The sequence below is a fragment of the Pituophis catenifer genome, unplaced genomic scaffold (assembly GCF_029215685.1).
Source record: "Pituophis catenifer annectens isolate HBS135680 unplaced genomic scaffold, rPitCat1.0.hap2 SCAF_10, whole genome shotgun sequence".
Lineage (NCBI taxonomy): Eukaryota > Metazoa > Chordata > Lepidosauria > Squamata > Colubridae > Pituophis > Pituophis catenifer.
The window spans coordinates 13,166,867-13,191,455 of NW_027256890.1; the positions used below are offsets into that span (position 1 = coordinate 13,166,867).

General features: G+C 43.3%; 1 protein-coding gene across 1 annotated transcript; it reads right to left on the reverse strand.

The window, feature by feature from the left end:
- On the reverse strand, positions 1–24,359 carry CABP7 (calcium binding protein 7). The gene is made up of 5 exons (XM_070951104.1): positions 24,269–24,359; positions 3,565–3,708; positions 2,347–2,459; positions 1,108–1,261; positions 1–128 (listed from the first exon to the last, which is right to left on the reverse strand). Exons 1-5 carry the CDS (start codon positions 24,357–24,359, stop codon positions 1–3), a joined length of 630 nt encoding a protein of 209 aa, XP_070807205.1.
- Between the last annotated feature and the right edge of the window lie 230 nt (positions 24,360–24,589).

Here is a 24,589-nt window from a genome sequence, read left to right on the forward strand (position 1 = left end):
TTACTTCATCCCGCTTCTCAGAACCTGGTTGGCTGCGATGAGCATGACGCTGATGATAAACGCGATGGCGAAGGCGCAGATGAGGCTTTTCCGGACGCAGGTCTGCCTGATCTGTTGGTTTGAGCACGCTGAGGAGGAAGTGGAAAGGATGAGGGGGGCGAGGTCATGACGAAGACGAGAGAGAGAGGAGAAGGAGAAAGGGAGAGAAAGATGGGGGAAGAGGAAGAAAAGAAGAAGAGATTATCGCAGTGCGGTTGTGTTACTTGGGGACCCTGACAGCTAGAGTTTTTCGAACCTGGTAGTTTTAAGATGGGTGAACTTCAGTTCCCAGAATTGCTGGCTGGAGAGTTGCCGAGGTTGGACATCTTTGAAGCAGAAGCTAGAAGCTCCTTTGGGGGTTTTGATGAGTGGCCAATTCTGATGGCCAATGTCAATCCAAGACCTCAGTGCCTTCCGCCGTGCCCTTAAAACCCACTTTTTCCAGCAAGCCGGGCTGGCTTAGGAAGAAATTTTTTTAAAAATTTTAAATGTTTAATTGGTTTGTGGTTTTTTAAATTTTGGGCCAAATTTATATAGATTTTAATTGTTTTTAATATTTGTATTTCATGTTTTTAATTCTGGCTGTGAACCGCCCTGAGTCCTCAGGGAGAAGGGCGGTATATAAATTGAAAAATAAAATAAAATAAATAAATAAAATAAAATAAACTTGCAAAGTTTTCAAGTTGCCATGAGCAGGAGGGAGGGAGAACTGATGGAGCTGATTGATTTCCCTAACTGAAGCTACATTCCACAGATGCTTTCTTACCGCAATCAGTAGGAGAGTGTTGGGTTTCACAGCCAGCCAAAGTGGTTAATTGGAGAATGCAATTTGTGACATGGCCAGGGAGGAGGGGAGAGACAGGGTCATAGGGGAACGTAAATCTATGTGGGATTAGTTCTAACTGCATCCGAATATCGCCGAAATGGTGCTCCTAATAAATGACTGTATTTCTTTTGAAGTTTGGCTCATGGCTCATTAATTAGGGCATCTAGGGAAAATTCACAGCCAATTGGTTTCTGGTCCCCTGCCTCCCCAATGAACTGAGCCCCAAGATGAAGTTCACTTACTTTCCACGTCGACTGGGCACTCCTCCGCGTTTCCCATGTGACTTTCCTCCTCCGTCATGATGATGTTTTCAATGTCCTTCATGGAGAGGTGCTCGCAGAAAGTGTCGTACAGCAGCCGTTTCAGCTCATCCACCGTCAGCTTCTGCATGTCGCACTGCAGAGGGCAAAAAGAGTATTACACAACTTCCGGTGCCATAAGTGAGCTTGATGTTGAGGAGACATGTGCAAAAAATATTGAACGGAGAACCCATCGGATATTTTTTTTCTTGGAGAACCTGCTCTTCTCTTTTACGCTGCAAATCCTGACTCTCTGAACCTTCAGAGAAGCTATCTAGATATGGAGTGGATGGGTTCATGGTGTTGCAAGCTCAGAGAACATCAAGAACCCAACATCTTCACTCTTTGGTCCTTCACAGAAGCTATTTAGATATGGAGTGGATGGGTTCATGGTGTTGCAAGCTCAGAGAACATCAAGAACCCAACATCTTCACTCTTTGGTCCTTCACAGACGTATCTAGATATGGAGTGGATGGGTTCATGGTGTTGCAAGCTCAGAGAACATCAAGAACCCAACATCTTCACTCTTTGATCCTTCACAGAAGCTATTTAGATATGGAGTGGATGGGTTCATGGTGTTGCAAGCTCAGAGAACATCAAGAACCCAACATCTTCACTCTTTGATCCTTCACAGAAGCTATTTAGATATGGAGTGGATGGGTTCATGGTGTTGCAAGCTCAGAGAACATCAAGAACCCAACATCTTCACTCTTTGGTCCTTCACAGACGTATCTAGATATGGAGTGGATGGGTTCATGGTGTTGCAAGCTCAGAGAACATCAAGAACCCAACATCTTCACTCTTTGATCCTTCACAGAAGCTATTTAGATATGGAGTGGATGGGTTCATGGTGTTGCAAGCTCAGAGAACATCAAGAATCCAACATAATCACTCTTTGGTCCTTCACAGAAGTATCTAGATATGGAGTGGATGGGTTCATGGTGTTGCAAGCTCAGAGAACATCAAGAACTCAACATCTTCACTCTTTGGTCCTTCAAAGAAGCTATCTAGATATGGACAACCACGACCTGGATGATTGAGACTCTCCATAAACACAAGGGTGTTCTACCTTCAGGAAAAATGCAAAAATAAATAAATAAATAAATAAAATATATACCTGGAGTATCAACATCTGCAAGGAAATTAAGAAGAGGCTCACAACTGAACTGGGATCCTCCTTACCTTCCAGAACACAGTGTCAAAATCAGCACCATGAAATTTCTCGGGGATTCCGGATGCGGAAAGTTTGGGTCCTAGTAACGTCACAAACTCTTCAAAGTCCACTTGCCCATCGCCTAGAAACGAGAGGAGCAATGACAGGTGATCTGAAGGAAGCATCCAGTTGAAGAGTCACTTATTTGTGAAAGAGGATACAGACGGTCCTGGTCTTACGGACATTCGTTTAGTGATCGTTCAAAGACACAACAGCACTGGGGGAAAAAAGGACCAACAACCAGTCCTTGCTCTTGTGACTATCACAGCATCCCTGGAGCTATGCAATCAAAATTTGGATGCTTGGCCACTAGCATGTATTCATGATGGTTGCAGTGTCCATGGGAAAGGAAGGAAGGAAGGAAGGAAGGAAGGAAGGAAGGAAGGAAGGAAGGAAGGAAGAAAGAATGAAAGAAAGAAAGAAAGAAAGAAAGAAAGAAAGAAAGAAAGAAAGAAAGAGGGAGGGAGGGAGGGAGGGAGGAAGGAAGGAAGGAAGGAAGGAAGGACGGAAAGGAGAGAGGATGGGATGGGAAGGGAAGAGAGAAGAGGAAGGGAAGGGAAGGGAAGGGAAGGGAAGGGAAGGGAAGGGAAGAAGGGAAGGAAGGAAGGAAGGAAGGAAGGAAGGAAGGAAGGAAGGAAGGAAGGAAGGAAGGAAGGAAGGAAGGGAGGAAGGGATTTACAATGTCAGCCTATTGCCCCCAACAATCCGGGTCCTCATTTTACCAACCTCAGAAGGATGGAAGTCAACCCTGAGCTGGTCAGGATTGAACTTCTGACAGTGGGCAGAGTCAACCTGCAGTACTGCATTCTAACCATTGCACCACCATGATAGGAAGGAAGGAAGGAAGGAAGGAAGGAAGGAAGGAAGGAAGGAAGGAAGGAAGGAAAGGAGGGAGGAAGGGAAGAAGGAAGGAGAAGGAAGGAAGGAAGGAAGGAAGGAAGGAAGGAAGGAAGGAAGGAAGGAAGGAAGGAAGGAAGGAAGGAAATGGAGGCTTCTTCACACCACCATCTAGATATGTTGGGCTATGACTTCCAACAATCCCAGCCACCACAGTCAGCCCAAAACTAGAGAATGAAGAAAGGTTAGAGATGAAGAAGGTTGATGAGAAAAAACAACAACATCCAAAGGGGAGCGGGGGAGAAAGAAGGAAGGTCCTAGCCTGTCCTACCATCTCCAGACAACCTTACCATCCATATCCAGCCTCTGGATGATGACTTCCAACTCCACTTCATTGGGCATGTAGCCGAGAGATCTCATGGCGGTGCCGAGTTCTTGCTTGGAGATGAAGCCGTTGCCATCTCGGTCAAAGACTTTGAAGGCCTCACGGATCTCTGTAGAGAGAAAGAAAAGAAAGGGAAGCTCAGCAAGCCAAAGGATTTTGGCTTTGATATTGAGCTTGCATGGAGCCAGGATTGGGCAACTTCTAACCCAGGTCTGTTTAATTTAGTGTCCGATGCATTATAACGCCCCTCCGGCTTTGATCTAACCAAGGAAAATCTGGACAGCACTCAACAGGATTCGAAACTAACCATGGCAGGTGCCAATATTGGAAATATAAATAACAGAATAACAGATTTGGAATGGATCTTGGAGCTGTTCTAGTCCAACCCTCTGCTCAAGCAGGAGATCCTATACCATTTCACACAGGTGGCTGTTTAATCTCTTCTTAAGAACTTCCAGTGTTGGAGCATTCACAACTTCTAGTGGCAAGTTGTTCCACTGGTTAATTGTTCTAACTGTCAGGAAATTTCTCCTTAGTTCTAGGTTGCTTCTCTCCTTGATTAGTTTCCATCCGTTGCATCTTGTCCTGCCTTCGGGTGCTTTGGAGAATAGCTTGACCCCCTCTTTTCTGGGACAGCCCCTCAAATATTGGAAGATTCCATTTTCAAGGTCAAATTGTTATGCTGGGATATGGAATTTTGCCCCGTGAATCGAAGCACCATGTTGCTTTGATCTCTGCATTTTTGCACACAGCCACTCTTCCTTTTGCAAGCTGCTCTCTGACAACCATCGCCCTTTCTTTCATTTCAGCTCAACAGCAGTTAACTCCAATTCCCATCCTGATGCCTTGCAAAGTATTAGCTTACAACTGTATGGGCATGTACAGCAACGCATTCAGAGGATGCCTGCTGGGGACCTCATAGGTGTGTATCATCTGTACTCAGTACTGGCTTCCATGGTACATGTCGAAAGCAAGGATGCTAAAATGAGAACAGATCAAAACTACTTCTGCATTTTGTCTTTTACTCAGAGAGACGAGAGAGAGAGAGAGAGACGAGATAAAGAGAGACGAGAGAGAGAGAGAGATAGAGAGATGAGAGAGAAAGAGGGAGAGAGGGAGGGAGGAAAAGAGAGATGAGAGAGAGAGGAGGAAGGAGATAAAGAGGGATTAGAGAGAGATATGAGAGAGGGGAAAAGATAATCTCTCTTTGATGATAGAGAGAGAAATAAAGAGAAATGAAAGAAATTGATAGAGAGACACAGAGAAGGGAGGAGATTGAGATGAGAGATAGAGAGATAGAGAAATAAATATAGATGAGGGATGGATGGATAGATAGATGGATGGATGGATAGATAGATATAGAAATAAAGATAGATAGATAGATAGATAGATAGATAGATAGATAGATAGATAGATAGATAGATAGATAGATGGATGGATAGAAAGATAGATGTAGAAATAAAGAGATAGATAGATAGAAGATGGATGGATGGATGGATAGATATAGAAATAAAGATAGATAGATAGATAGATAGATAGATAGATAGATAGATAGATAGATGGATGGATGGATGGATGGATGGATGGATAGATAGATAGATAGATGGTAGATGGATGGATGGATAGATAGATAGACAGACAGATAGGTGGTAGATGGATGGATGGATGGATAGATATAGAAATAAAGATAGATAGATAGATATAGAAATAAAGATAGATAGATAGATAGATAGATAGATAGATAGATGAGAGATAAATGGATGGATGGATGGATAGATAGATAGATAGAGAAAGAAAGAGAAAGAGAGAGAGATGATAGACAGATGAAAGCCCTTTTCAAAGAAACCCCCCAAAGAATTAAATTAAAACAAACCAGCAAAAGGTTTAGGAAGGGCTCTCCTCCTTTCCCTCCTTTCCAGTTCTCAGATGAATGAAAAGAATTTGCTTTTGAAGAAGAAGAAGAGGAGGAGGAGGAGAAGGACGAGGGAATCTGTTGACATTCTCCTGGGCAAAGCGAACTGCCTTTGCGCTCATTTACCAACCAGGCATCTAACGGAGGGGGTGCGAAGTTATCCTAGCGTCTCCAGCAATTTGAATCCTGCTGGTTTCTATATTCGCCTTCAATCCCCAGAGAGAAGCCAAAATAAGATGCAAATCCTCCCCAGGGCCATTTTTTCTTTTTCTTTTTTAAGAACTGGAAAGCGCGGAGCAGAAAACGACAAAAAGAACGGCAATTTTACCATTGCAACAGCACCGGATTCCCCGCTTTTGTTGTTGAAAAAAAACAACAACAACAATGGATGAATTCCCTAGAGATCTGCCCCCTCTATACACTACACGCACAGTCGATCCTTATGTTCCAATTAGAATTACTTCCAAGTGCATTACTCCGTTCGGCGGGCAACTCAGTAGATGATGCTTATTTATTAAACATTAGCAAACATCAACATCACTTAACTAGAAAAACAGGAGGAAAAAAACAAGGAAAACGTAAGTGCAGGCGAGAGCGTGGCATTCCGTCTATTTATCTATTTATTTTTCTATTTGAAGAACCAGGGAAAACAATGCTTCAGCAGGTGCTCATCTCCGTTTCAAAGCCGAAGAGCCAGCGCTGTCCGAAGAAGACGTCTCCGTGGTCATGTGGCCCGCATGACTCAACACCAAAGGCGCACGGAACGTTGTTACCTTCCCACCGAAGGTGGTCCCTATTTTTCTACTTGCGTTTTTTTACGTGCTTTCGAACTGCTAGGTTGGCAGAAGCTGGGACAAGGAACGGGAGCTCACCCATTACGCGGCACTAGGGATTCGAACTGCTGAACTGCCAAGCTCAGCGTCTTAGCCCCTGAGCCACCGCGTCCCTAACGCATTTCAGGTTAAGTTAGGTTAAATAAATAGTTCAGGTTAAGTTAGGTTAAATGCGCTGTGGGAAATTGATTTGGATCAAAAGTTGGAGCTCACCCCCATGAAATGGAAAAAAAAAAAAGAAATTGCGTTTCTCGGTAGGGTAAGAAGAAAGTAGGCACTGGAGACCACATCCGGCGTATATTTTCAAAATGCAATACTTTTATTCACGTTAGCCCTTGTTACTCCGTTCCCCCGTTATCTCGATTCACCACAAAACACTGATCCATACGTATGAACGCTAACCTTACAAGCTGGATTCCCACGTTAATCTTGTCCTAAAATGTGGCCGGTTAATCTGTGGTTCCATGAAGCCACGCAAACTCAAACATTCTTGTGCCCTTTGTCCATCGCTCATGAACCTCAGTCAGAGATTTAGCTGCGGTATTCCCACAACGTGTCAGGATTCGGTGTTATCTCAAATAAACTTCATTCTCAAACGCAAAGTCTTTGATGAAACTTTTCTTTATTTGAGAAATTAACTATGTCATTCCTGAACTCTTAGTGCAGCCAGAACTGGCATCTCCCTCCAAACTCCTCCCTTTCCGCTCTTTATTCCCCAATGTCTCATTGGCCATCATGCAGGTCCATCTCTCCATCCCAAGCCCTTTCCAGTCACAGGAATTCCCCCCTCCCTCTATCACCTAAGTAACGTTATCTACCAAGGAGCAGGAAACTAAGTGGAAGTTCATGTCAGCATTAAAGCAAGGCTTCTCTTTCTCTCATTCATGTCAGTGCTGGGGAAAATCATAAATTGGAACGCTGACACAATGTAGAATGGAATGGAATGGAATGGAATGGAATGGAATGGAATGGAATGGAATGGAATAGAATAGAATAGAATAGAATAGAATAGAATAGAATAGAATAGAATAGAATAGAATCGCAGAGTTGGAAGGGACCTTGGAGGTCTTCTAGTCCAACCACCTGCTTAGGCAGGAAACTCTACACCACTTCAGACTCTCTCTCTCTCTCTCTCTTTTCCTCAGGCATGTCAGTTCTTCTGAATTATATTCTGGCAGTTTGAAAACTAAACGAGGAGACCGCAGGGACAGATACTTCAACATGTGTTCATTATTGCAAAGTGATAGGAGGGGAAAAAAAATATTCATTCTCCATCAATTATATCACGAATCAAAGATTTAAACTCTGTTTTTGGCTCCCGAATTCTCTCCTCTGAAGGTCTAATTAGACCTTGTGGGCTCAATACGTTACTTTATATACTTAATTCTCTTTATTGTTAAATTAACTTAACGGTTCATAACTGTATTGGGTAACATTAAATAAACAGACGCCGAGAGATAGAATTATGTATGTTTTGCTGGGATGGTATTTTTATTTTATTTTTTTGCTTTTTTCATACATCACAAAATAACTAAAGTGAACAAAAAATGTCAGGTAAAATAAAAATTGAAAAGAAAATTATTGAGTTTCAGGCTTGGGGCCTTTGAATAATATATTGTTCCTTCAGCTATCGTAACTGGGGAAAGAATTTGTTTCAAATAAAGTATTTTAAAAGACCAAAGTCCAATGGAAAATGAAAAAGAACACGTACTGTAAAGTAGTGAAGAGTTTGATCAGTTGAAATGAAAAAAAAATAATAATAATAAAAACCCCATGGCATGGTTATCAAGGCAAGTCCAAGGACTGGAATTTGATCTGTATAACAATTAAAAAAAGAAATTAAAAGACGCTTGCTCCTGGGGAGGAAAGCTATGGCAAATCTAAAGTGCATACTAAAAAGCAGAGACATCACCCTGCCAACAGAAGAGCGTATAGTCAAGGTGATGGTTTTCCCAGTTGCAATGTATGGCTGTGAAAGTTGGACCATAAGGAAGGCCGAGCGCCAAAGAATGGAGGCCTTTGAACTCTGGTGCTGGAGAAGACTCCTGCGAGTCCCTTGGACTGCAAGGCGATCCAACCGGTCAGTCCTAGAGGAGACCAACCCTGACTGCTCTTTAGAAGGCCAGATCCTGAAGAGGAAACTCAAATCCTTTGGCCACCTAATGAGAAGGAAGGACTCCCTGGAGAAGAGCCTAATGCTGGGAACGACGGAGGACAAAAGAAGAAGAAGGGGACGGCAGAGAATGAGGTGGCTGGATGGAGTCACTGAAGCAGTCGGCGTGAGCTTCAATGGACTCCAGAGGACGGTAGAGGACAGGAAGGCCTGGAGGAACGTTGTCCATGGGGTCGCGATGGGTCGGACACGACTTCGCAACTAACAACAAAACCCTTGAAGACCCTCTTGAGTGATTAGGAGCCAGCTCAAGGATAACCAATCAGGACAGAGGTCTTCAAACTTGGCAGCTTTAAGACTTGTGGACTTCAACTCCCAGAATTCTGGGAGTTGAAGTCCACAAGTCTTAAAGCTGCCAAGTTTGAGGACCGCTGAATCAGGAAGCTGATTCGGTTGTCTTCTCCATATTTATATTGAACGAAGGAGAAATTTTCTGACAATGAAAACGATTATAGGTCGTCCTCGACATACCACAGTTCCTTTGGTGAGCATTCAAAGTTACAATGGCACTGAAAAAAGGCGACTTATAACCATTTCCCACACTTATGACTGTTGCAGCACCCCCATGATGATGTGATCAATTTGGTCTGTATTAACAATTAAATTATTATTTTTTGCAACTGAGAGAGAAGCAGAAGTACAGAATAACAGAGTTGGAAGGGCCCTTGGAGGTCTTCTAGTCTAATCCTCTGCTCAGACAGGAAACCTTATACAATTCCAGATAAATGGCTGTCCAATCACTTCTTAAAAACTTCCAGTGTTGGAGAATTCACAATTTCTGGAGGCAAGGAGTTCCACTGATTAATTCTTCTAACTGCCAGGAAGTTTCTCCTTCATTCCAGGTTGATTCTCTCCTTGATGAGTTTCCACCCGTTGCTTCTCGTCCTGCCTTCAGGTGCTTTGGAAAGTTTCCAAACGAGTTTCCAAACGAGTTTCCACCCGTTGCTTCCTCTTCTTCTGCCAGTAACTAAACCCAAGCTCTGTTTCCAGATAAGATGAAGACCTTCCAAAGAAGCGCCCGTTTGATGGACACGTCTCATTTCAGCCCCTGATTTGAATCTCTCCGAGAGGGAGAACTTTAGCAAGATGGTTTTACGAGCAATTAAGCACCATGGGTGATCAGGTCCGACTATTGCCAAGGAAGCTTTAATGGGCAGCTCGTTAAAATTAGCACTGTGAAATTAATAGATGAGGGGAATCTGATGGAAGATAATCCAGCACGGCATTTAGGGAAGTGTTTTACAGAGCAAGCGTTTCGCGAAAGCCTCATCATCAAATGGATTTCATTTTGACCACAAGGAAATATGAGCTGAGTCGGGTGGAAGGACCCACCAGATGTTCAGGAGCACGAAGAGGAGAAACCTCTGGATACAGCAGTGGCCAAAATTGTGGGAACCTTTTGGGGAAAGTATATTTTTGACGTTTGATGGCTAATAACACCACTTTTTTTTTTTTTTTGGAGTTTCAAGATCAAGGCGGTATAGAAATAAAATTATTATTTATTTATTTATTTATTTATTTTATTATTTATTTATTATTTATCATCCTATTCCACGGCTGGAATGGCCTGGGAATAGTCCAGACCTTCACCCAATGGAAAATTCTATGGAGAACTTGTTAGTTAGAAGAGACCCAGCAATAAAACCCAGTTAATAGAAGCCATCATTCCATCTTGGTTTCACATGACAACAGCTGCCGAACTAAAAGACTTGGTTCACTCCATGGGAAGACGTTGTAAGGCCATAATTCATGCTAAAGGTTACCCTCAACTAAGGATTAACTGACATGGTGATCATTTTGGCATCTCTCCTTTTTTCTAGGGTGATCCTTTTTGTATGTCTCATTTTTTCTAAGTGTTTCCCTTTTCTTCTTTATACTGATTTTAATTTGGTATTGTATTGTGATTTGTATTGAAGTTGTCATTTTGTAAGCCGCCTTGAGTCCCTAAGGGAGAAAGGCGGCATATAAATCGCAATAAATAAATAAATAAATAAATAAATAAATAAATAAATAAATAAATAAATAAATAAATAAATAAATAAATACTGTAACGGCTATTCTAATAGCAAATACTTTGTAAAAGTTATTGCATTACGTTCTTGATTCAATGATTTTTCCATCGATATATAATTTTATGGTACTACTAAAAAAAAAAAGTAGTATTATTAGCTAGTTTTAGAAAATACAAAAGGTTTCCACAATTTTGGCCACGACTGTAGTCAGAGAAATGATCTGTCCGAAGTGCCAACTTCAAAGAGGGTTGAAGAAGCTAATAGGTTATCAGAATGAGTTAATTCTCAGCTGTTCTAATAAAGTCTGTTTGCTTCAAACTGATTGCGTCTGATAATACCTACTTGGTCCTAGGTCACAACAGTAAGTCGAGGACCCCCTGCCTTGCAATTGTGGTCATCAGCCGAGAAACACCCCCCCCCACACACACACACACCCTGGGTATGATTTTCATCCAGCCATCTGGACGGTGGCCAAGTTGGATCACGTGGTTTTACAAATGGACGGACTTCTGTTTTGATATTTAATCCTGTGGCTCAATTGGTATCGCGCACTTCCTTTAGCGAAGCCGCAAACGTACCAAGGTTAAGGCATCTGCTAACTCTTTCATTGACCTCTTGGCACATACATGCCCAGCTAGATCTGCGAGATCATAAAGATGCCCACAGATATCTGTTTTCCCTGCTGTGTATTTTTGAGGGGAAATTAGGAAGGAGACGCGGTGGCTCAGTGGCTAAGACTGCTGAGCTTGTCGATCGAAAGGTCGGCAGTTCAGCGGTTCGAATCCCGAGCGCCGCGTAATGGAGTGAGCTCCCGTTCCTTGTCCCAGCTTCTGCCAACCTAGCAGTTCGAAAGCAGGTAAAAAATGCAAGTAGAAAAATAGGGACCCCCTTTGGTGGGAAAATAACAGCGTTCCGTGCGCCTTTGGCGTTGAGTCATGCCGGCCACAGGACCACGGAGACGTCTTCGGACAGCGCTGGCTCTTCGGCTTTGAAACGGAGATGAGCAGTGCCCCCTAGAGTCGGGAACGACTAGCACATATGTGCGAGGGGAACCTTTTCCCTTTTACCTTTAGGGAAGAAGTGAAGGCAGATCAGGAAGGAGTTAATTCTCCTGCCCTTTGTTTCCCAACCAATTCGTAACAAAATCTCTCTGCCTCCGGACAGCTTTAAATAAAATGAAATAAAACATGAGTCACCTTGTTCAGAAGCCCTTCCCCCCCCATCTCCATTTAATGAAACAGTTGAAAATTGGTGTCATCATACAACTCCCTAAAGCTGATTTCTTCCTCGTGTATCAGAATGACATGCGCCTCGGGGATGTTAAATAATTTCTCCCATTAATTTGGGGGACGAGGAAGGGGAGGGAGGGGGCTGCTGCTGGAAGAATCCGAGGCACGGCTAAAGTCAGCCTCGTGCAAAGACCCCCTCCCTAGATAAAAGTAAGAGGTCTCTTCTAGCTTTGTTTAATCCTTTAAAAAAAAAAGTCCCACATATTTACAGCCAGGCCGAGTTTTGGAGAGATCTTTCGTCTTGCATTGTCTGTGGTCATCCCAGAGACCTCTGAAGATAGGAACTCTCTGGAACAGAATGGGACAACTTGACGTGGCCAACTCATCATGGCCAACTTGCCACAGTCAACTCATCACTCATGATCTCCAAAATTTAGAATAGATAGAGGAGAGGAGAGGAGAGGAGAGGAGAGGAGAGGAGAGGAGAGGAGAGGAGAGAAGAGAAGAGAAGAGAAGAGAAGAGAAGAGAAGAGAAGAGAAGAGAAGAGAAGAGAAGAGAAGAGAAGAGAAGAGAAGAGAAGAGAAGAGAAGATAGAGTAGAGTAGAAAATAGGATAGAATAGAATATAGAATAGAGTAGAGTAGAGTAGTAAAGTAAAAAAAAAAGCCTCTGATGATCGCGCAGCTCAGCTGGGATCGTCAGAGTCTTTTAAAAGCATTTTTTTTCTACAACCTCTTCGGCCGAAGAGGTTGTAGGAAAAAATGCTTTTCTTTTTTTGTTTATGAGAAATAAAAATAAAAAACTTTTTAAAAAATGCTTTTAAAAGTTAAAAAATAAAAAAGTTGGCCACGTCCACCTAGTCACATTACCCCACCACCAAGCCACGTTCACAGAACCGGTAATAACAAATTTTACATTTTACCACTGCACTGCAGCCGGTGGCATATTTGCTTAGATTCTCATTTTTGCAAGTATATTCAATCTGAAGATATGTGTGTGTGTGTATGTGTGTGGTTTTTACCAACAAAACAAAAGCTTGCTCTCTAATTTGGGAAGGCTTTGTTTGTTCCCTCTTTCCCAAACGTGCTTCTAAATTTATAACAATGCCCATATTTTCTGTGAACGGTTTTCTCATAAGAGAATGCATCGGCAAGATTGTTTCCAGGAAGGTGAATTCTTCCCCCACCCTTCTCAAAAACATGCACAGGATTGCTGACAAATTGCCCGTCTAAATCGGTAAGACCGCAAACTTGTGAACGATGACAAAAGCTCAGTTTTGTGCGATTTGAAAATTCACCGCAATTCAGGTTGTTGGGTAATTCAGCCTGAGTTACGATTCCCTTGTGAACTGAAGAAATCTGTCCTTCCGTTTTTAAACCCATTTCATAGACGCCAGCTTTTTCTTTCAAACGTTGATCTTCCGTAGAAGTGAAAATGAGTTAGATTGTGCGTACCCCAGAGATCTTGTATACAAGAAAATAAAAGTCACAAGAGACGCTGCCTATGAATTCGTTGTGACGTTCCTTGGTAAGACTAAGAGCCTTGATAGTACAGTGGTTTAAGCACCCTGTTATTAACACAGCTGCCTGCAATTTACTGCTGGTTCGAATCTCTCCAAGGCTCAAGGTTGACTCAGCCTTCCATCCTTTCTAAGGTAGGTGAAATGAGGACCCAGTTTGTGGGGGCAATAAGCTGACTTTGTATGAATATACAAAAGGATGAAGGCTATTGCTTAACGCGTTGTAAGCCGCCCTGAGTCTCCAGAGAAGGGCGGCATATAAATCAAATTTAAAAAAAAAAAGAGAGAGAATTTTCATAAACCAAGGAACAAAAGACGTAGAGAGAAGCAAACGGATTTAATTTAATTAATTTATATCCCAATTTATAATTGGTTTTGTAAATAACTTAAGGCAGCGAAGACACAAAATGCTTCTTCCCATTTTCCCCACAACAATAACAACAACCCTGTGAGATGAGTTGAGCTGAGAGAGAGGGACTGGCCTAAAGTCCCCCAGTTGACTTTCATGGCTGAGGCAGGACTAGAACTCACCGCCTCCTGGTGATTGGCCTAAAATCATCCAGCCACTTTCATGCCTAAGATGAGACTAGAAGTCACTATCACCTGGAGACTGGCCCAAAGTCACTCGCCCAGCTTTCACGCTTACGGCACAACTAGAACTCACTATCACCTGGAGACTGGCCCAAAGTCACTCGCCCAGCTTTCACGCTTACGGCAGAACTAGAACTCACTATCACCTGGAGATTGGCCCAAAGTCACTCGCCCAGCTTTCACGCTTACGGCAGAACTAGAACTCACTATCACCTGGAGATTGGCCCAAAGTCACTCGCCCAGCTTTCACGCTTACGGCAGAACTAGAACTCACTATCACCTGGAGATTGGCCCAAAGTCACTCGCCCAGCTTTCACGCTTACGGCAGAACTAGAACTCACTATCACCTGGAGATTGGCCCAAAGTCACTCGCCCAGCTTTCACGCTTACGGCAGGACTAGAACTCACTATCACCTGGAGATTGGCTCAAAGTCACTCGCCCAGCTTTCACGCTTACGGCAGAACTAGAACTCACTATCACCTGGAGATTGGCCCAAAGTCACTCGCCCAGCTTTCACGCTTACGGCAGGACTAGAACTCACTATCACCTGGAGATTGGCCCAAAGTCACTCGCCCAGCTTTCACGCTTACGGCAGAACTAGAACTCACTATCACCTGGAGACTGGCCCAAAGTCACTCGCCCAGCTTTCACGCTTACGGCAGGACTAGAACTCACTATCACCTGGAGATTGGCTCAAAGTCACTCGCCCAGCTTTCACGCTTACGGCAGGACTAGAACTCACTATCACCTGGAGATTGGCCCAAAGTCACTCACCCAGCTTTCACGCTTATGGCAGAACTAGAACTCACTATCACCTGGAGATTGGCCCAAAGTCACTCGCCCAGCTTTCACGCTTACGGCAGAACTAGAACTCACTATCACCTGGAGATTGGCTCAAAGTCACTCGCCCAGCTTTCACGCTTACGGCAGAACTAGAACTCACTATCACCTGGAGACTGGCCCAAAGTCACTCGCCCAGCTTTCACGCTTACGGCAGAACTAGAACTCACTATCACCTGGAGATTGGTCCAAAGTTACCTACCCAATTCAATTCTGGAGCTGACCGGAAGTCCAGTTCCCCCATCATAGTCCTCCTAGCACAGTATCCTTTTTCCTCTGCTGACCAGAAGTCCGGTTCCCCCACCATAGAGCCTCCTCCTAGCACGGCATCCTTTTTCCTCTATCTGTCCTAACCGAAAGCCCTATCAAGAGCCTTGATAGTACAGTGGTTTAGTGCACCCTGTTATTAACACAGCTGCCTGCAATTACTGCAGGTTCGAATCTCGCCAAGGCTCAAGGTTGACTCAGCCTTCCATCCTTTCAAAGGTAGGTGAAATGAGGACCCAGTTTGTGGGGGCAATAAGCTGACTTTGTATAAAATATACAAAAGAATGAAGGCTATTGCTGAGCACATTGTAAGCCGCCCTGAGTCTCCGGAGAACGGCGGCATATAAATCAAATAAAAAAAAAAATTGTGGAACTGACCAGCAACAGGAATCCGCAAGCAGAGGAAAGAGCCACATGCAGCTCCAGAGCCGCAGATTGCCGACTCCTGAGTTAGGGCCACCAAGAAGTTTGCAGTTGTCAAGTTTATTCCCTGCCGAGAAGACTTTTCCTTCGATCGGCAAAAAAAAAAGTGGCAGCGGGCGCAGGACCCTGTCAGAACTGTCCGTCAAACGGACGTTTAAAAATGGAGCTGTCATTCTAATACGAAGTCGGATGAATGTTGACAGCTTAGGGATTCATATCCCGACTCTCTGGATTAAAGCTGTTCAAGAGTTTGAGTGGCCTGATGTAAAGGGAGGGAATCCTTGGGACAGAGAAACCATTAAAGGGGAAGACACACAACTCAGTCCTGGGGTGGCGGAAACGGTGAGGAGGAGCCTCAAACGAATTCTGCCTTGATTCCGGGGGGGTACCAGGTAGCCCTTGATTTTACAACAGTTCGTTTAGTGACCTGTTTGAAGTATACAACGGCATATGAAAAAAGGAATTTGGGATCGTTTTTTTCACACTTGTGACTGTTGCAAGCGTCTCCCTGGTCATGGGATCAAAATTCAGAGGCTTGGCACCTCACTCATAGTTGTGATGGTTGCAGTGTCTCAGGGTACCCACAACTTCTGTGGTTAACAGAATTCTATTCTATTCTATTCTATTCTATTCTATTCTATTCTATTCTATTCTATTCTATTCTATTCTATTCTATTCTATTCTATTCTACATTCCATTCCATTCCATTCTATTCTAGTTTCTTATTCTATTCTAAATTCTTATTCTATTCTATTCTAAAAATCTTATTCTATTCTAAATTCCTATATCTATTCTATTCTATTCTATTCTATTCTATTCTATTCTATTCTATTCTATTCTACATTCCATTCCATTCCATTCCATTCCATTCCATTCTATTCTAGTTTCTTATTCTATTCTAAATTCTTATTCTATTCTATTCTAAAAATCTTATTCTATTCTAAATTCCTATTTTTATTCTATTCTATTCTATTCTATTCTATTCTATTCTATTCTATTCTATATGCTATTTTTCCTCCTTCTTCCCTCCTCCTATTCTATTCTATTCTATTCTATTCTATTCCATTCTATTCCATTCCATTCCATTCCATTCCATTCCATTCCATTCCATTCCATTCCTTTTTTTATTCTATTCTATTCTATTCTATTCTATTCTATTCTATTCTATTCTATTCTATTCTATCCTATCCTATCCCATCCCATCCCATCCCATCTCATCCTATCCCATCCTATCCTATTTTCTATTCTCCTTCCTTTTTCCCCCCTCCTCCTCCTGATATTCTATTCTATTCTATTCTATTCTATTCTATTCTATTCTATTCTATTCTATTCTATTCTATTCTATTCTATATACTATTTTCCTTCCATCCTCCTCCTCCTCCTCCCTATTCTATTCTATTCTATTCTATTCTATTCTATTCTATTCTATTCTATTCTATTCTATTCTATTCTATTCTATTCTATTGAATGGCCACTTAAAAATGATCGTAAATTGAGGATTACCTTTATCTGGATACTGCTGGATAACTTTTTCATTCATTCCCTTCCCCAGCTCATCCTTCGCACCTCTGCAGACTTTAAAATCCCCCCTGAAAATTACCTCAATATCTCAAAATGCTCACCCCTCTCTTGTTGTGACGGTGCCTTTGCTTATCCAAGGACAAAGACCAAATAAAGCACCCAGATATGAATACAATGGAACCCCCGCCCCCCTCCTTCACCACCTGGTGGAGTTGCTGCATGGCAGACACCTAAAATCCAATGCATAATGCATTTGGCAAGCGTCCAAAGACAGAGAGTTGCGATGGAAAGCAACGATCGGGGACGGAGGGAGGGAGGAGGAGGGTGGCACGGTGCATAATCACATTTCAGATGATTGAAAAGGGCAAAAAAAAAAAAAGCAAGCACCTTTTGTGTAACACAATGTGCCATACGCCGTTAACAAGAACCAGTCGTCACAATATTAAAAAGAGATTGAGAATCTGGAAAGAGTGCAGGGAAGAGCCAAAACGATGATTAGGGGACCGGAGGCTAAAACATACGAAGAACGCTTGTCTGGTTTAATGAAAGGAAGGTCCAGGGGTGACATGATAGCAGTGTTGCAATATTTGAGGGGCTACCACCAAGACGAGGGGGGGGGTCAGCCTATTTTCCAAAGCACCTGAAGGCAGGACACTGGTCTCAATTCTGCTGGTAAATTGAGGGGCTACCTGAGAGCCGAGGTGGCGCAGTGGTTAGAATGCAGTCCTGCAGCTACTTCAGCTGACTGCTAGTTCAGCAGATCAGCGGATCAAATCTCACCGGCTCAAGGTTGACTCGGCCTTCCATCCTTCCAAGGACCCAGATTGTTGGGGGCAATGGGCGCAATGGGGCAATGGGCAATGGGGGCAAAGTGCTATTTAGTATACTGTCAATTGTTGTAAGCCGCCCAGAGTCCTCGGAGAGTGGGCGGCATAGAAATATGATTAATAAAAAAAAAAAAATAAAATTTTGGAGGAATTTTTGACCCTAGGTTTTTTTTTTTTTTTTTTAGTTTACTTTATTTTCATTGCACCTCGTGCAATGAAATTAAATGCCGTCTTCGGTGTATATTATACATAGAAAACTATAAAAATAAAACACAAGCAATCCATCCTTCACATTCTATACAATTGAACTAAAAACCCCTGATATTGCATTAATATTGCACTATACCTCGGTGGTGCAGCGGACTAAAGTGCTGTTAAGTGCTAGCGCTTAGCTGCCAGCTGCCTGCAATTAGTGCAAGTTCGAATCTCACCAGGCTCAAGGTTGACTCAGCCTTCCGTCCTTTCGAGGTAGGTAAATTGAGGACCCGGATTGTGGGGGCAATAAGCCGACTTTATATAGAACTACACCGCTTAGGGGCCCCCGAAAGCCCTAATAAGCAGGTATATACAAAAAAGTATGCAGGCTATTGCTATAATGCATTGTAAGCCACCCTGAGTCTACGGAGAAGGGTGGCATATAAATTGGACTAATAAATAAATACCGTAGAATTCAATATATAGTTACTGCTCTGGGATAGCAGCTGTTTTTCAGCCTATTTGTCCTCTGTTTTTATTGTCCTGTACCGGCTGCCAGATGGTAATAGTTCAAAAAAAAAAAAGAGTGTCCAGGATGAGATGGATCTTTAAGAATGTTTTGAGCTTTCTGAAGGTAGCGGGAGCTATAAAAGCTCTTCCAAGGAGGGGAGAGGGCAACCCATGATTCTCTGGGCAATGACGTTGACCCTCTGGAGCGCCATCCTATCTGCCGCTGTGCCATTGGCAAATCAGACACAGGTGCAGTTAAGTTAAAATACTCTCTATGGTGCAGCGGTAGAAGGTCCCCAGCGGTTTTCCATTCAGTTGTTGTTTCCTGAGAAGTCTCAGGTAGTATAATCTCTGCTGGCCCCTTTTGACCAGTGCTGCAATGTGAGCGTCCCAGGTCAAGTCCTCTTTTTATGATAACACCCAGAAACTTATAACTGGCCACCTGCTCCACTCGGTCTCTATTGATAAGTCGATCAGACAGGTCGGCAGTTCAGCGGTTCGAATCCCTAGTATAGGTCTCCTGCGGGGGAGGAGGAGGGTCAGACTAGATGACCTCCAAAGTCCCTTCCAACTCTGTTACTGTTACAAGGATAAACAAGGGCTGGAAGTTGTGGTTTTATTGTTCCTCTGTTTCAGTTTTACAGAAATAGGTAAGAAAACGCCGATTTTGATAGCGGGAAAAAACCAAGAACAACCTTAAGACAGCTATGGACTGGCGCTGATGCCCGATATCACACCTGCTTCCTTCCTGCCAGGTTACCACATGCCAAGGCCTGACACTGATGAGTCTTTTTTCGTCTCAAGATATATCTTGTCTCAACTCCAGCTCTCCATCTGATCATTATCTTGCAATATTTTAAAAGCCACCTTGAACATGACTTGCCAAGTACATCTCACTTTCTCTGTGTGTAGCGAAACTTTCCCCATTCCTGTCTTGGAATAATATAGCAGCCACTGTCCCCAGCCTGTGCAGCCAGGAATAAATAAAAAAAGAATATTTGGAATAATTGGGTATGTCTGGTTTAATGAAAAGAAGGACTAAGGGGTGACAGGATAGCAGTCTTCCAATATCTCAGGGGCTGCCCCAAAGAAGAGGGGGTCAAGCTATTATCCAAAGCACCCGAAGGCAGGACAAGAAGCAATGGCTGGAGACCAATTAAAGAGAGATGCAACCTACAACTGAGGAGAAATTTCCTGACAGTGAAAAGAATTAACAAGTGGAACAATGTGCTTCCAGAAGTTGTAAATGCTCCAAAATTGGAGTTTTACAGAACTACCTGTAATTACAAATTTGTATAGTGTAAACCAGCGTTTCTCGACTTCAATAACTTTTAAGACGCATGGACTCCCATAGTTCCCCTGCCAGCCATCAAAGCAACATTTTCAATCAAAGAGAGGGGTATCAAAAGTTTAATATTTCATCCCTGAGGAAAAAAATGGGAACAGTCTCCTGTTTTTTTGCGCCCCGAATAAGCCCCCCCAGAGTCGCTGCTTGGCGTGAGATAGGTGGCATATAAATATAATTGAGCCTGGATAGCTATAATTGAGCCTGGATAGCTCAACAGACAGAGCTCTGTAATTTAACACCAGCTGTCTGCAATTAAAGTAAGATTGAATCTCGCCAGGGTCAAGGTTGACTCAGCCTTCCATCCTTTCTAAGGTAGGTAAATTGAGGACCCAGTTTGTGGGGGCAATAAGCTGACTTTGTATAAATATACAAAAGTATGAAGGGTATTGCTTAACGCACTGTAAGCCGCCCTGAGTCTCCGGAGAAGGGCGGCATATAAATCAAATTTTATTATTATTATTATTATTAAATAAATTGGCCATGCCATCGGACAGTATCAATGACAGCAATGTCCCTTATGGAATTCCCTCGATGGCATTCAGGGAATGCAGGAGAAATTTGCAGGAGAAATTCGGCACTAGGGATTCGAACCGCTGAACTACCGTCTTAGCCACTGAGCCACCACATCCCTTGCTGATCTTAGGGAGATCCAAAATCCACTCCGGAAAATCTCTTAATCTGAGCTGATTATCCAGATATTTACTGCTTTGTAATTGTCTCATTTTTCTTTCTTTTAAGGGTGGAGAGGTGCTCTGACTTTGAAATATTGCCTGCTTCCTTTTCATTTTTCAAATCAGATGCTTAGCCAGGAATTCGCGTGGCGAAACTTAGAGATATATTTTGCAGGAGCCGATAAGGAAAATATCCTCCTAAGGCTAAGTTTGAAACTCTCATCTATTTTAATTATGAAACGCCTACCCTGTTAGGATTAGAGATTTTATATATTTTTAGGCAGGGGTGAAATCCAGCAGGTTCTGACAGGTTCTGCAGAACCGGTAGCGGAAATTTTGAGTAGTTCAGAGAACCAGCAAATACCACCTCTGGCTGGCCCCAGAGTGGGGTGGGAATGGAGATTTTGCAATATCCTTCTCCCAGGAGTGGGGAGGGAATGGGGATTTTGCAGTATCCTTCCCCTGGAGTGCGGTGGGAATGGAAATTTTGTAGTATCCTTCCCCTGCCATGCCCATCAAGCCACGCCCACAGAACCGGTAGTAAAAAAATTTGGATTTCACCACTGCTTTTAGGTTTTCATGTATTTTCTGGACTAAGTACTGGGCTCAATAGTAGTAACTGTGAGAGGGACCTTGGAGTCCTAGCGGACAACCATTTCAATAGGAGCCAGCCGTGTGCAGCAGCTGCCAAAAAAGCCAACACAGTTCTAGGCTGCATCAACAGAAGGATAGAATCAAGATCCCGTGAAGTGTTAATACCACTTTATAAGGCCTTGGTAATAAGGCCACACTTGGAACACGGCATTCAGTTTTGATCGCCATGATGTAAAAAAGATGTGGAGACTCTAGAAAGAGTGCAGAGAAGAGCAACAAAGAGGATTAGGGGACTGGAGGCTAAAACATATGAAGAACGGTTGCTGGAATTGGGTATGTCTAGTTTGATGGAAAGAAGGACTAGGGGAGACATGATAGCAGTCTTCCAATATCTCAGGGGCTGCCCCAAAGAAGAGGCAGTCAAGCTCTTCTCCAAAGCACCTGAGGGCAGGACAAGAAACAATGGATGGAAACTAATCAAGGAGAGAAGCAACTTAGAACTTAGGTGAAATTTCCTGACAGGGAGAACAATTAATCAGTGGAACAACTTGCCTCCAGAAGTTATGGGTGCTCCAACACTGGAGGTTTTTTAAGAAGAGATTGGACAATCGTTTGTCTGAAATTGTATAGGGTCTCCTGCTTGAACAGGGGGTTGGACTAGAAGATCTCCAAGGTCCCTCCCGACTCCGTTCCGTTAATAATAAGAGAGAAGACGAACCAGAAGGATTGGTAATGAGAATGGAAATGACCAAAAATCAGTTTGGACAAAGTCCTCACGTTAGAGATAGATAGATAGATAGATAGATAGATAGATAGATAGATAGATAGATAGATAGATAGATAGATAGATATAGATATACATATAGATATACATATAGATATACATATAGATATACATATAGATATACATATAGATATAGATATAGATATAGATATAGATATAGATATATAGATATGTGTGTGTTTTTCCTCTAGCCAGGTTTTTCCTACGTAACCAAGGTTTTTCTGCAGCCCTAGCACCGTAAACCTTGGTTATGTAGGAAAAACCTGGCTAGAGGAAAAAACACACATAAATCCTACGAAGAAGTAAGAATATATATGTATGTATATATATCAGCGCTGCCTGCGCACATTTCTGTCGAGATAAGAACCAGCAGCATTTTCTTCCTCGTAATCACAAGAAAAGACTTCAGTCTTAATTTTAATTTTCTGGGCCTGTCACAATTCATTAGAGAGGACTCAAGAAGAGGCTGAATAAAATCGGGTTTATCACACTGTGAGATGCCAGTTGTTTGTACAAGTGGGGTGAATCAGAGCACGTCAAACCTTAGTGTGGTTTAATTCATTAGGACATAACTTGCACTGCAAACGTGCCTCGGCTCTTGTGACCCCCAAATTATACAGTCTGGCGCACTGTGGAAAGATGCTTGCCACCAGTTCCGTACGACAAAGAGCTATTCCTTACTTAGGATGAAAATACTACACAGAACATAGAATCATAGGGTTGGAAGGAATCTTGGAGGTCTTCTCCTCCAGTCCAAGGTAGGAGAGTTCGAAATTCTGTATGTTTACAGCACCACAGAGCAAACAAGGAGCACAGTCACCATGTGCTTTACTGCTCAACTGTACAACTGTAACAGGAAACAGGAAACTCTACTTAGAACAAAAGAGCATAGAGTATATACCATAGATCCAAACTTCGAAACACTGCCATCTCCTGGCTGAATACTACTGTAGCTGTTGCATTAAAAAAAACATTCCAACAATGAATTCCAACGAGACCTTTTATCATCCTGGACAAATGGTTGTCCAGTCTCTGTCCAGTTATGGAGCACCCACAATTCCAGGAAGCAAACCGTTCCACTGATTGATTATTCCAAATATCAGGAATTTTGTCCTTAGTTCTAGATTGGATGGAAGAGATGGGGGTCGCACATGCAGCCCCGCCTTCAATGTCCTGCCCAATAACTGGTAAAATAAGAGAATAAAAGAATTAAAATTAAAATTAATAAAATAAGAGAAGAGCAACAAGATTAGGGGACTGGGCACGAAAGTGTACAATGAATGGTTGCGAGAACTGGCTGCAGGTAGTCCTTGACTTACAACAGTTCATTTAGCGACCATTCAAAGTTACGCCGCCTCTGAAAAAAAGTGACTTACGACAGTTACAACCTTTGTAGCATGACCATGTGTTTAAAATTCAGATGCTTGGCAACTAGTTCATACTTATGACAGTTGCAGTGTCCCAGGGTTATGTGATTCCCTTTTGGGACCTTCTGACAAGCAAAGTCGATGGGGAAACCAGATTCACTTAACAACCGGGTTACTCACTTATCCACCGCAGCGACTTAACAACGTTGGCAGGAAAGGTCATGAAATGGGGTAAATCTCTCTTCACAAATGCCTCGCTTAGTGACAAAAATGTGGTCACTAAGCGAGTGGTCGTAAGTCAAGCACTACCTGTATGTCTAGTGCAGGGGTCTGCAATCTTAAACACTTAAACAAGAGCCATTTGGACCCGTTTCCCACAGAAAAGAAAACACCGGGAGTCACAAAATCTGGTGTGGGCGTGGCCAACTCGATTGTCACTCACTTCCACCAGTCACATAACAACCCCCCCCCAAGCCATGCCTACCCAGCTGGTCATTAGGGCAGAGAACAGGTTGTTAAAAAACACCGGGAACCACAAAATCCTTTTGACATCTCTCTCTCCGCCCCTCCTTCTCTCCCTCCCTCTCCCTCCTTCTCTCTCTCCCCCCTCTCTCTGTATCTCTCTGTCTCTGCCCCAACTGCTTCTCCATCCCCCGCCGTCACCCTTGCCTTCTCAGGCCAGGTGAGGAGTGACTGGGAGGGGAGGGCGAGGGGTGGGGCCAGCCAGTGGTGGGATCACCCGCCAGGGCCCAAAGAGCCACATGAGGCTCCGGAGCCGCAGGTTGCTGACACCTAGTCTAGTGTAACAAAGAGAAGGATGAGGGGGTGACTTGATAAAACTCTTCCAATATTTGAGGGGTCGTCCCAGAGAAGAGGTGGGGGAGGGTTGACCTGTTCTCTGAGGGCAGGACAAGAAGTAACGGGTGGAAGCTCATCAAAGAGAGAGCCAACCTAGAAGTAAGGAGAGTCACTTAAAATCTTTGTAATTGTGCTGCGACGGAGAGATTTACTACTGCAGTTCTGTTGGGAGGACAGCAGAGGTAGCAACGTACTTCTGATCCAGCCTCCATCTGTCTCTTGATTCACAGGGATGGCCGAAAGCTGAGAAGGGCCCCTTTGAGCACTGGATTGTTGTGGGGACATTTGTCCTGTACGGTGGGTTTTACAGGAGGCAGCATGCAGTGCAGAGATAAGCCCCCCCCATCTCCCACCTCCCTGTGGGTGATTCACAGTCATCTGTCGTTGCCAAGCCTGAGAAGGTGCAGGGAAGAAGAAATATCTTACCATTCGTAGCTTAGCTTGGGCTGAATGCATGATGAGAAGGAAGGAGAGAGAAAAACTGGGAAGCCCTTGCCTAGTGGCCAAATGGATAG

Bases quoted from the DNA above. Each gene is read 5' to 3' on its own strand.
- CABP7 (XM_070951104.1), bottom strand. From the start codon at position 24,359: ATGTCCCCACAACAATCCAGTGCTCAAAGGGGCCCTTCTCAGCTTTCG. The intron at 2,460-3,564 runs GTAAGGTTGTCT...TCTCGTTTCTAG, and splicing joins CCAGAGGCTGGATATGGATG to GCGATGGGCAAGTGGACTTT. The intron at 1,262-2,346 runs GTAAGGAGGATC...TGCCCTCTGCAG, and splicing joins TTGACACTGTGTTCTGGAAG to TGCGACATGCAGAAGCTGAC.